Consider the following 12475-nt stretch of genomic DNA (forward strand, 5'->3'; position numbering starts at 1 on the left):
ACAGGGCTCTGGAAACTCTCACCTGACCATTGCATCCTCTCATCTGTGAGGAGTGGGTGCTCCCCCAGCTGACGTGGCCATTGCCCAGCTTTGGTGAAAGGCGGTCAGGAGGCTCAAGTTGAAATGAACCTTGGTCTGGAGGTTGGCATTCCCATACAACTAAGAAATGTTCATGCTCTTGGAATTGCATTCATACTCGGCACATATCTTTTTAGTGGTCCCAAATTCTTCCTAAAAATTTAAAGCATGCACTTGTCCCGTGGGGTTGAAGGTGCTTTAGAAACCTGGCATGCTGATAGTTGAGAAACATGTCTGAGGGCTTTCTGGTCCCTTCTGATATGTTTGAGCCTTAACCTGGAACACATAACATCATGAGCCTCACCCTCCTGACCTGGGGCAGGTCTGACGGCATGAAGCCACATGAAAGTACTGGCTTTCCTGTAGTTGAAATGCCACCTCGAATAAGTGGATGAGTTAATATTCCATCCTGATAACTGGGGCCATCCTTGGGAGTGTGTCCTCTCCCATCCCCATAGGTCTGCTTTGCTCATGTAGTCTGAGGAGTAAATGAGACTTAGTGCAAAGAGCTTAAACAATGCTTGGAACATGGTTAAGAGCTCAAAACGTGTTTGTTGTTTTTGGTGGTACTAATAGTATTACTATCAGCAGAATAGTTAAGTCCTCAATACAAGTTTAGCTCTTACCATTATTATGTAATTCTCCTTTGAAATCCCAAGCTTCTCTAGACAACGTGTCTCATCCCAGCTGCATGCCCAGAAGCTATGAGGACACTCCTGGGAACTGCATGGAAAACAGTGGTTCTTGCTCCAGATGTTCTCTAATAAACATCTGTTTGTTGGGAAAGTTGGACTCTCTTTGGACAGGATCTCGTGGCTGGGACCTTCATTTGGAAAAGGAAGGAGTCCTGAGCCTATAGCTACTAGGATGGAGAATGTCTCACGTGGGAGCTTGTCTCTCATCAAAGCAGCTTTTGTAAATGACAGAGGCCATTATGCTCTTCCTGTGTAATTTTATGACTTAGTATAATGACTCCAATAACCCTAACAACAGAGAAATTATAGCATCATTTTACTATTCCAATGGCTAACATGTTTTTCATTTCAATTAACATTCATTTATTTTTTCTCCAGTTCAAAAGAGCCACCATGTCAACTAAGTATCTTCCATCCTTGTTTTAGAGCAATTACTCCTGATTTTGCAAACAAATTCAATCTTGTTTTTGAATGGACAGCTTGATACTAACAGGCAAATAACATGCAGATCATGCTGGCTGCCAGCAGACGACACTGTGGGTATAAGAGGGAGTTCTTGGGCGGTTTCTCCCTGCTTCTGAGCTGAGAGAGCAGAGCAGGTCCTGGGACTGGTTACGGAAGCTGGGTTTTTCCTCCTGGATATGGGGATGATATGAGCATTGCATGTGAGGAATCAGAAGTGTGTTTAGGGTACTTGGACTGGCATGCAGTGGTCACACTAAACAGCTGGAATGCTGCTGTTGCTCTTCATGATCTGGAATTGTTCTACTCTTTCACCAGCTGTTCATATGCAGAGAAAACCATCCTATTTAAACTTACCCAAACATGTTAGAATGTCCAATGTATTGAGTAAAATGAAACGTCCTTTTTCAATAAATGAAGGGGAAAGTCAATAATTCTACTCTATATACTCTTTGCAGCTTCAGCACCACCACATCATTAAATATTGTTGACACAGGTTAATTTCAGCCTGTGAGATAAATGTCAGGAAATTTACACCTGCATATGTATTCGTTACTAGAAAAATTGCTCTGATATCTCTGTCCTGCCACTGTTTTGTTGTGGGCCCTGACTGTGGTCCTACTCTGCCCACGGCCAAGCAAAATACTGAGTCACAACTGATGTCATCAAAGACTCTCTTGATGGGAGAGGTAGCTGTGGGACTTGCCCTGGTGGGTGAGAGTAGGAGCTCTGAGTGAGGAGTGGCAGGGTCCAGTGGAGACAAGAACAGGAAACAATGCTGTGTGGGCTTGAAGGTTAATGCTGACAAGTCCAGGAACAAGGACAGAGCAGTCATTATCTGGTATGTAGGAGGCACCTTGGGAAGAGCAGTCATGATCTGGTCAGTCTTGCTTGTTGCTGTTGCCATCTTATTAGCATGTGTGTGGTCCAGTCTGCTGCCAGTGATGAATTAATTGCTCCTGTAACTAAAATGAATATTAATGCATTTATTTGCATACTATACTTTGTAGGAATCCTCTGTGTGGTGTTCCAGAGAACAGTGTTAGAATAAAGTAAGTCTTTAAATTGACAATATCAACATGTGATTCTGTGCAATGCTGTTAACTTGCTAGAAAAATCCAAATGTCATATTATTTGAGTACGATCCAGTAATGCTTGCTGACAATGTCCAGGGTTTGACTTCTCACTCCAGGCTACATTTCTTTATAAATACTTCTAAATTTAATATTTATTATAAAGACATAAATAAAAGATTGTAAAGAATGCAGAAAAAAACGTATTATTTCAGTATTTCTGTGAAATTCCTAGGAATTCAGATTTCTTATTTTTTAATACAAAAACATTAGTACCTGTTGGCAATTTGGAACCTGCAGCTCTGGAGGCAGCCTGATGTCTGCGGAGTAGGAAAGGCTCCATCAGCTCTGGGATGCATGGGGGAGCCCCTCCACCACTCCTCAGTTGTCTGTAGATACTTTGCTAACTGTTGTTTTAAGTCTGAGTTAGGATTTCTGGAAATAAGAGCCTGTTGAATTCTTGTTACTTAACATTCTATTTTTGCCCTCTAGCCAGTGCTAATGATTTGCAGAAATGAAAGGAGAAGTTCTAAAGTCCAAGTGAATAAATTCACTTATTTCACTGAGCAAAGCCATGTGTCTCAAGGGTCAATCTTGTTTCTAAGTACCAGGAGCACAAAAATGATTACAGCCCAGCTGCTACCCTTGAGAAGTGCACAGTGTATTGATGAAACTAGACATGAAAAGAACTGCCTTGTGCTGCAGTGAATGTCACAGTTGGGTCTGAGCATGGTGCACTGTTGAACAAATAATGTCATGGTTAATTCTACTTGGGATAGGGCTCACAGGAGCAGGAGAGATTGCATGGAAGACAGTCAATTTGAAACTAGAACAAGGGATAGGCTTTGCTATGAAGATAGAGAACATTTGCCAAGTTATATAGACTTGGATTTGCATGGCACGTGTAAGAGACATACTTCACTCTTTATTGAAGAGTGAAGTACACACACACACACACACACACACACACACACACACACGCACACTTATCTCAAGTGTGCGTGTGTGTGTGTGTGTGTGTGCGTGTGTGTGTGTGTGTGTGTGTTGGAGAATAAGGCAGAGCATTCAATGACCCTACAAAAGTAGACTCAGACAGTTTAATACTAAAATTAGGAGCTTAACCTATGTCCCAGAAGCTGCAGAGAAGATGAAAGTTTTGAGCATGGGAGTCACATTAGCAGATTTGTATTTAAGAATCATCACTGCTTCACAATCATAAATGCTGGTTATTTTGGTAGACTTTTAAAAAAATGATTGAGAATAAGCAGCTGAACCAAAGAGAATAAGAAATGCCGTTGATCGCTGATTGTCTTCTCTCCATCTTGGGGATTGGGTAGGTGGGGATTTCCTGTGCAGTGCTGTCAGCAAGGTGGGAGGTGTGGCTGCTCCTGGCACCAGCCAGGCTGGGGTGGAGTTAGGGCTCCATGGCTGATGGAAAGGATGGTGGAACCTTCCTTCCAGACCAAATTGTTTGTGTCACTCCCACTGATGAATGTCTGTGACATTGGGAATAGCAATCCCATCAAGATACTTTTATCGGATTTCACTCTTCATTGACTCAAGAAGTGAAATATCTTAGAGTCAGAAGGCTGAGTCCCTTGCCTCAACTGGATTGGTTATTTTTTATGGTTCACACTGAATTGTGGAGATTGGAATATATACATAATAACCAGGGAAATTGTACTCCATGGTCTCACGTGTACTTGATTATAATGTTACATAATTTGGCCTCTGGACAGAGACCACAGATTTGGTTGCCATCTCTACTAGAGTTCTAGTGAGGTAAGGAACACCCAGGTTTGCCCTGTTAGAGCAGTTATGCTTGTTTCATTAAATCTGGGCAAATTCCAAATAGCTTGGCCTTTGTACTTCTAGTCCTCAAGGCATCATAGGAGGTTGTCAAGCATGATTCCTCTGGCATAGTTCACAAACACTTGACCTTGGATATGGGAACTTATTGTTTTGCTGGTTTAATGCCAGGACAGTATTTCAAAAAGCTTACTTACAAAATGGAGCCCTGGTGATGCAAGTACAGATGCCAAAATAGGGAGTTAACAGTCTCAGAGGGCCTTGACCAGCGTGGCTCAGTTGGTTGGACTTTGTTCTGTGCACTGAAAGATTGTTGGTTCAATTCCTGGTCAGGGCACATGCCCAGGTTGTGGGCTTGATCCTCGGTGGGAAACATGTAGGAGGCAGCTGATGGATGTTTTACTCTTTCACTCTTACTCTCTCTCCTCTCCCCTCCCCTCCCCTCTCCCCTCCCCTTCCCTCCTCCTCCCCCTCCTCCTCCTCCTCCTCCTCCTCCTCCTCCTCCTCCTCCTCCTCCTCCTCCTCCTCCTCCTCTTCTTCTTCTTCTTCTTCTTCTTCTTCTTCTTCTTCTTCTTCTTCTTCTTCTTCTTTTCCCTCTCTCTCTCTCTCTCTCTCTCTCTCTCTCTCTCTCTCTCTCTCTCTCTCTCTCTCTCAAAAATCATTTTTTAAACTATTAAGAAAAAAAGAAAAAACGGTCCCAAAGGAGCACAGTCATTTCCAGGATACCCCAGTCTGACAAATGCCTAGAAAGTAACTTTGCCATATTTCTGTGTGATACCAGGCAGGTCATTCCCCAGCTATGTCTGATTCTTTAGGTATAAAATACAGTTGCTGCACTGGATTGGTTTTAAGGTATTTTCTGGTCCCAACAGGCTGTGATTTGGTCATTAACTGCTAAGTAGCCACACTGGGTCAGCACACAGGGACACACCCACTCACCAACAGGGATATATTGAGTATCCAGGATGTACCAGGCCCACTAGTAAGCCTTGGCCAGTAAACTTAATGGTGAGGTTCAGGTTCAAGCAGGGATGACCTGTCATTAACTGGTGATTAATAGCTGGTTCCATCTTTCCTCCAAGCTATTGGCTCAGTGTCCACTTCTCTCTCTACTCCTTTGGCTAAGCTCCTTCAGGAGTCTTTCCTCTGGGGCATCATTGCACGTGCCTGTGTCTGCTCCAGCAAAGCTGCCCCCTCTTTGAACTTCATAGCCCCTTCCTGGGAGTTCATAACAAGAATCATTTCAGCTGTGGACTTGTAGCTGTGGACCGACCCAGGAGAGAGCTGCTAGACGCCACAGCTTCTGCCTCTATTTCTGATTCATTATCCATGTCAGACAATCTGCTGTGAGAATGATGACAAATGTGTGGTGTTCTGCCGAGGGAATCGTGTCCTCTAAGATTAACCTATGCTGACAGCCTACTTGGCTGCTGCTCAGAGTCCCATCACCCACCCTGACTTCTTCAGTAGTCCAGAACAAACCTGGAAGTCTACATAGTGTTTGGCAAAGGATAATAGGAAACCTCATATCCATTTAGAAATGCAAATAATAGATGTATTTATTTCAGACAGAGAGGTGTTTTCCAACTCCAGAGCCTAAGCATTAACAGTCATTCAGGACTATCTGTGTAAAGCACTTCAAGGGCATAGTCATAGCCTGACAGTCCACAGACACTTGTCCTGTACCCAAAACACAGGCCCACGGTGATGAGAGTCCCTCCTAGCAGTTTCAAGTAAGAGAATCAGGGTGGCGGTCTCCGCAGCCTTTCTTCCAATGGTTTGTGAGAAGGGATGGGGCTCCTTCCGTGGACACAAGCCATCCTACCAGCACCATGCATCGTTATGACAAAGGTGACGATGGGAGGCTGGAACTGGCATGAAAGACTAGAATTGTGGTTATTTTTGTACTTGAAAGTGACATCATCTCAGAGCCTCTATCAAATGGCACATTGGAAGCTGGACTAAAATTGCTTCAAAATGTATCCAGAGATGGTTTTCCACAGCTGTGATGAAGTCATTGGCTGCGTTTGGGGATGCAGTTCTAGTGGAGATGCTTGCTGAGCCACCTGTGTGTCATCCCGCTGGAAAGCTGCTGGTCAGCCCCGGAGGAGTCCGAGGCTTTGGGTGCTGTTTCCAGGCACCTGTGATATGCCCTGCGCTGGGGGCTGGTGAGCGGATGGACCCACACTCCTTCCTTGTTCTTTGCGATGTGTTGCCAGTGGCTTTTCACATCAGGAAGTGATGTTTTACAACATTTTAATGACCACATCGCCTTCCCGGTCCATCTGGTGGGTTGGACCTAAGCTTTTGGAGCAGTCAGTCTCCTGCCCCCACCAGTGAGTTGGGACAAATGGAAGTGCTGACTTCTTGGCCAGCCCTTTTAGTTATTTGGTCTTTATCCAGGTACTTGGAGGAAAGAACCATGAGTATGGGAGCTTTCATTTACTTATCTCCTTTTTTTTCCATCCTCAGGCAAAAGAAGGGGACTGTGGCCCACAAACACTGGGCGGGACCTTCGAATCTGGTCAAGTGCAAACCCTGCCCAACCGCACAGTCAGCCATGGTCTGCGGCTCTGATGGCCACACCTACACATCCAAGGTCAGTCACCTTTGTCTCCTTTGTTGTGAGAAATACTCCATGTCTGCTGGTTCTGACGGGTCTCCACGCCCAGACTGGCTTCGCCCTGTGAAGCTCCTTGCGACGTGAGGCCTTGTCCTTGAGAAGCTTCCACGTGAACAGACTGTCAAAGAGACAAGTGAGATAGGAATATTACCTCCTGTGTCCTGGTGTGAGGGAGATGGGGTCAAGGGCCAAGGGGAAGGGGATTCTGAGAGTGGATGTGATCCTGAGGTGAACCCAGGGGAGCTTCCTGGGAACGGTGAGAGAGAGCAAGCTGTGCCACAGATGCAAGCCATGCAGCTCAGCTCGGCTAATAAGAACAAAGACATGAGGGCAGTCCGGGATGCTGCCCAGAGGACAGCACAGTGACGGGAGGAGTGTGACATCAACACATGCTTCTGCTGTGTCTCTGGCACATCTAGATGTCATCCAGCCCTGCACCAGGCCCTGGGGCTCCGGCCATTGTTCCGTTCTCAGAACCTCAGGGGCTTGCAGTGTAATGGGGAGGGCAAGTGTGGACGGGCCATTATAACGCAGACCTATGGAAACAAAAGGTGTTTCATAGAAAAGGGAAACAGGGATCCAGTGGATCTATTTGTTCTCCTGGGAAGGACAGGGAAAGTCTCACAGATGAGGGGCATTTCATTTGGGCTCCTGCAATAGGCCCTCCGAGCAGCGGGGGAAGGGATGTTATCATAAGAAAGGAAGGAAGCAACATTTCCTTCTCAGAACTTCGGACTCTCTCCTTGGGGTAAAGTTGCCCATTTGTGTGGGGAATGGGTAGTCTCACTGGGATACTGAGTTAAAGAAAAGGAAACTACAGAATGGACAAAAGTTTGCTTATTTGTTCTTGTAGTCAACAAACATAAGTCAGCCCCAACCTGGTGCTTTGGAATATTTGATTTACGAGGGGCACTGACTGGATTTACGGGGGCATTGATGAATCAGTTCTGTCCCCCACTCCAAAGACAGATCCGGCCACCATGGTCTCTCACCTGCAGCCCAGCTTTCAGGTGTGCACAGCCTCCCGGGGTGCTGCTGAAGCGCAGTGATGATGCAGTAGGGCTGGCATGCGGCCTGAGAGCCTGCATTTCTAACACACACCAGGCGAGGTCCCTGCTGCTGATCCAGGAACTACACTGCGTAGGGAGGTCTTCAGTTTTCACAGGTGCCTCCTAATAAATCTGTTTACCTCTAGTTTGCCCTTCCCCTGCCCCCAAAGTCCATTCCACATGATCGAAGGGGCTGTGTAATTCTGTACTAAATGTCTGTCATGTGTCTCCCCCGCTTACCATGCTTGGATGGTTTTCCTCTTGCTGCTAGAACTAAGCAGACCCTTCGTCGTTACTAACAAAGCTCTCTAGCCTTTGGCCTTTCTATTCCATAATGACTTACCATAGAAAAACCCTCCCTTCATTTGTTCAGTAGTGAGTTGTTCCGGGCACTGTGCAGACCATGGTGAGGGGCAGTGGGAACGAGACAGACACCATCGGAGGTTATAGTCTGGTAGAGGAGACACAAAAGATAAGTCAGAAAAAGTCAGAAAACAAGCAAATGAGTAATTTCAAATTTGGGTTAGTATTGAAAAGGAAATGAGCTTGGCGCTGAGAGTGAGAGCAAGAGAGGCCTGTGTTATAGGGGATGGCGAGGGAAGGGCTCTCTGAGTGGGTGACCTTAAAATAGAGGTGAAGGGGGGGAAGGGGGACCTAGAATGTTCCAGAGAGAGAAATAGCATGAGTCAAAGTTCTCAGGCAGGATGATGTGCTTGAAGAACTGAAAGATACCTACGTGACTAGCGGTGAGGCTCTAGAGAGGCACATGAGGTAAGGTGGACAGGGAGGAGACATTTAGCCAAAGCTGAAGGTGAGCAGACAGTTGAGGAATGCCAGGCTCATGAAACATTTGTTACTTCTTGCCCATGTCTGCCTTAAGAACGCAAGATCCTAGAGGGAGACACCATGTCAGTTACCACCTTAACTAGACACAGGACGCAACACACAGTGGGTGCTTCACAAGACATAGCACACAGTGGGTGCTTAATTAGATCATGGACAAGACTGGACCACCAGGACACTAGCTGAGAAGGAAAAGCAAGATTCTGGTCTGTGCAACCCATTAGGGATTTGAGTGAACGGACTGATGAGGGCTTAGCGATTGAGAAAAATAAGCCATCCCCATCAAGGAGCCAAGTTGCTTAGCTAAACACCCAGCCTGGGGTTCGGGCAGAGAGTCAGAGGCGCCTTGCAGTGGTTCTCTCTGTGAAGATCCAGCATGTGCTGCTCAAATTATTCCCTCCAGCTCCAGAGTAAACTGTCTGATCCTCCAGCCTGTGATTGGGGACGAGCCATGAAATGTCAGTGAGTGATGAGGGCTGTTTGGGCAAGCGGCATGTCACGCATCAAGCCCCAGCAAAACCCTGCTCGCTTGCCTGTCCCTTGTTCACAGAAGGAGCTTAGAATGCCAGCATCCTATGGCCCCTGAGCTACAAGGAGCAAGGGTAACCCATCAGATGTGGAACCCATCAGACGTGGAACCCATCTGACGTGGAACCCATCAGATGTGGCTTCAAATACTGTCAGTTGCCCAGGGAATGTCTTTGGAAAGTCTCACTGGTCAGGGCCCCCTCAGTCTGGGCTGGAAAGTTGGCTTTTTGTGTTAGAGAGGCTGCCTATTTACAGATACTGTTAAATGGCTTGTGTAAGAGGCAGGTCAGGATGTGGAAGAGTCCTTTGCAGTGACTCCTGAATCTTTTGAAGAGCAGTGACTTCCAGAAGGGCAGAGCCCTCGAAGGCCCTCCTTGCATAGCCTGCTGTTCCTCTAGTGTCCTTGAATTCCTACACCAGCCTGAGTCCTCAAATCCCAAGAGCTGCTCGCTGCCGCCTGTTCCTGAAGCAAAAGAAAAAAACCTAAAGCCTTCTCATCAGAAACTGTAGTGTCCTTCTCCCCATTCTCCATATGGGTATACTGAGGCCCAGAGAGCCAAAGACAGTGGCACCCATATCTCCTGTCTGGATCTCACCCACTTCTGTTTGAAGTTAAAAAGTGGGAGAAGGTGACGGAGGGAAAACACTGTTGGTGCTGGGTTTTGGCATTAGTTCCCTAGTTTCTGTCTTTTATGAACTTCTAGGTTGGCATTCTCTTTTACCTAAAGTAATGAATCAAATATGACTTGATCAAAAGGCATCCACTGACTGCTCCAGACCTCAGAAGCCCGGGACAGTTCTAACTCCCATGGCATTCAATGTGGCTTCCTTCCAAGGGGGAGTGTTTCCCTCTGGTTGGGTTTCTTATTGGGTGATTTCGATATTGCCCCTAAATCCATGACCACTTCGTTATGGAAGTTTTAAGGGGACATTTTAACCTCACAGACAAAGCTTTTGAGGACCATCAGTCAGTGGTCAGTTAAAAGAGTAAATGAGTTAACTATCAATGAAGATACCTTTCCATCCTTTACAGTCAGGGCCTTTTCTGTGTCCGTGGGGTCAGATGAGACCATGAAGCGTGGCGATTTGATATTATGTCAGATTCACAAGAGTTCGTGTTGGCAGAAGTATATTGCAGCCCAGTCCCATCAGCAAGGACCTGGCGCCTGTAATAAATGATCATAGTTCCCAGACGACGTGTTTGCCCTTTCACAGATGGTCCAGAGGCCGTGGGAGCACCATCAGGAGCAGGAGGGAGCCTGAGCCCCAGCTCTGTCCTCGATGCTACTCTTTGTCCTTGGGTCTCATCAGACTAGCTTTCCTTCTGCTTCTGGAACTGGGGGATGTTTTAGGACCCTCAGTCAGTACCAGGGTTTTACCAGGACCGGCACCAGCCACCATTCAGAGCCCCATGACTCCCCCAGGATGAGAGGTAAAGTGGATCAGAACACACAGTACTGAGATGAAGGAGTATATGTTACATGGCAATAAATGTTTATTGAGACTCTATAAAGTATAACCCATAAAAGATAAGGAACAGAAACCCCCCGCTGGGAATAGAGAAGTGTAGGCTAGTGCCGCAGCCGGCCTGAGAATGTGACAGAGATGCTGCCACTTGGCGTTGATTCTAGGCAGTAAGGATCACTCTGGTCATTTAACTGTCCCTGATGTCACATTCTCCTGCCAGGAAAAATGAAGTAGGTAGTCCAGACACTCAGTACATGGTGGTTGAGTCTGCCTTACTCTGTGTCATGCATTGCACTGAGTACTGAGGATGTGATAAGGGGCAAAAGAGAAAAAGTCCCCATTTTCATGCTACTTTCAAAGAAATTGGACAAGTTGAAATGCAATCTCTTTTCATCAGAATAGGGGCACTTGGGGTGCTGCAGGACACAGAGCAGGGCTCCCTCATCTCCCGTGGTCTTCTAGAAGAAATGGTGATTCTTCCTAGAGGAAGTGATGATTCAGTTGAAATCTTAAGGCTGAAAGGAATCAACCAGAGGAAGAGTCAAGGAGAAGGTAGGGCAGCTCATTCATCCCAAGGAAAAGGGGGCTGATGAGATGAAAGGAAGCATGTTCCCTTGAGGGAACCATGACAGTGTCATTATGGTGGGGTCCCGTGTGGATTGGGGGCAGGTGGTTGACTAGCTACAGAAATGAGGCTAGAAAAGAAATCGGGATCCCTTTCTACAGGGCCTTGAAAGCCACATGAGGATTTGGACTTGACACTAAGAGCTTCAGGGACGCTATTAGGCATTTATATTTTTAATGGACCTAGACTGACTGCACAGTGGCCGAGGTTGGGGGCAGGCCTAGAGGCAGGGTGACTGTGAGGAGCCTGTGAGGGGAGCCAGGCCAGGATTTGCATCACGTTTGCAGAGATGAATTGAAAACAGTCTAAAGAGGCACTCAGGAAACCGGAGCTGATCTCGGGGCTGAATTTAAATATAGAAAGTTATGTCATCTCTGAGCTCAGCAGAAGGGCTTCTTCACCGTCCCAGTCCTAGTGGGAATTTCGAATCCGCCTGACAACAGCTTGTGGCCTCCATGGGAACCAGCTGGGACCTGTCATCTGGGAACGCCGTGCCTTTCTCTCCCATTAGCCACACGGAGAGATGGAAGCTCTGGGGTCCTGGTCCTGGCTGCCAACTTCTAATTTTGTCTGTAAGCAGCGGAAGTTGCTGCTGCTGACTAGAATCTGGCCAGCCCAGACTTCAGGTGGGCAGCTTTAGCCTTCTCTCCAGATGGAAAGCTGTTCTGGGAAGTGTGAGCAGACCAGGAGAGGCGCTGGGGTCCTGGAAGCTCAGAGGAGCAGGGGTGGAGGTCCCTGCTGCTCCAGCCCTGGCCCCACTGGTCTCTCACCACTCAGTCTCTTTCAAGAGGACTTCATTGTCTTTCCCCATCTGCACCTACCCAACCACAGCTCAGGTGTGAGGGCCAGGATTGCTCATTTCCCACCCAGAAGCCCAGGGTGCCCAGCCTGACCTCTGAAGAAGGGGGCTCTCAGAGGACAGACAGCTGGAGCCCTGAGAACCAGCCCTGTTCTCGGCCATTAGCCTGGCTGTTGGTAATTAGAAAATAAGCATGCAAATACCCGTCTTCTCCCGCCCCTCCCCACAACGTTTACTTCCTTAATTGCCGTTAAACAATTAGCAAATGGATCATTTGTGTCTAGACACAGAGGAGAGATGCAGTTAAGAACTGCTGCGGAGGAGAATGCTCTTCTGCGCGTGCACGCAGCGGGCTGGGGAGGGGGGGGGCTCACTCTACAGGGCTGGTATTTCTTCCAACATATTGTCGCTGCAAATTATATTA

General features: G+C 47.1%; 1 protein-coding gene across 2 annotated transcripts in view; it reads left to right on the plus strand.

Moving 5' to 3' along the window:
* SPOCK1 (SPARC (osteonectin), cwcv and kazal like domains proteoglycan 1) overlaps window positions 1-12475 on the plus strand; it is a 430304-nt gene that overhangs the window by 311773 nt on the left and 106056 nt on the right. For both annotated transcript variants that reach the window (XM_036424283.2, XM_036424282.2), the window contains one exon: window positions 6590-6716. In XM_036424283.2, the coding sequence (XP_036280176.1) occupies window positions 6590-6716 (127 nt within the window). The remainder of the gene's footprint in view (window positions 1-6589; window positions 6717-12475) is intronic.

Source organism: Pipistrellus kuhlii, unplaced genomic scaffold, assembly GCF_014108245.1.
Source record: "Pipistrellus kuhlii isolate mPipKuh1 unplaced genomic scaffold, mPipKuh1.p scaffold_m20_p_8, whole genome shotgun sequence".
Taxonomy (NCBI): domain Eukaryota; kingdom Metazoa; phylum Chordata; class Mammalia; order Chiroptera; family Vespertilionidae; genus Pipistrellus; species Pipistrellus kuhlii.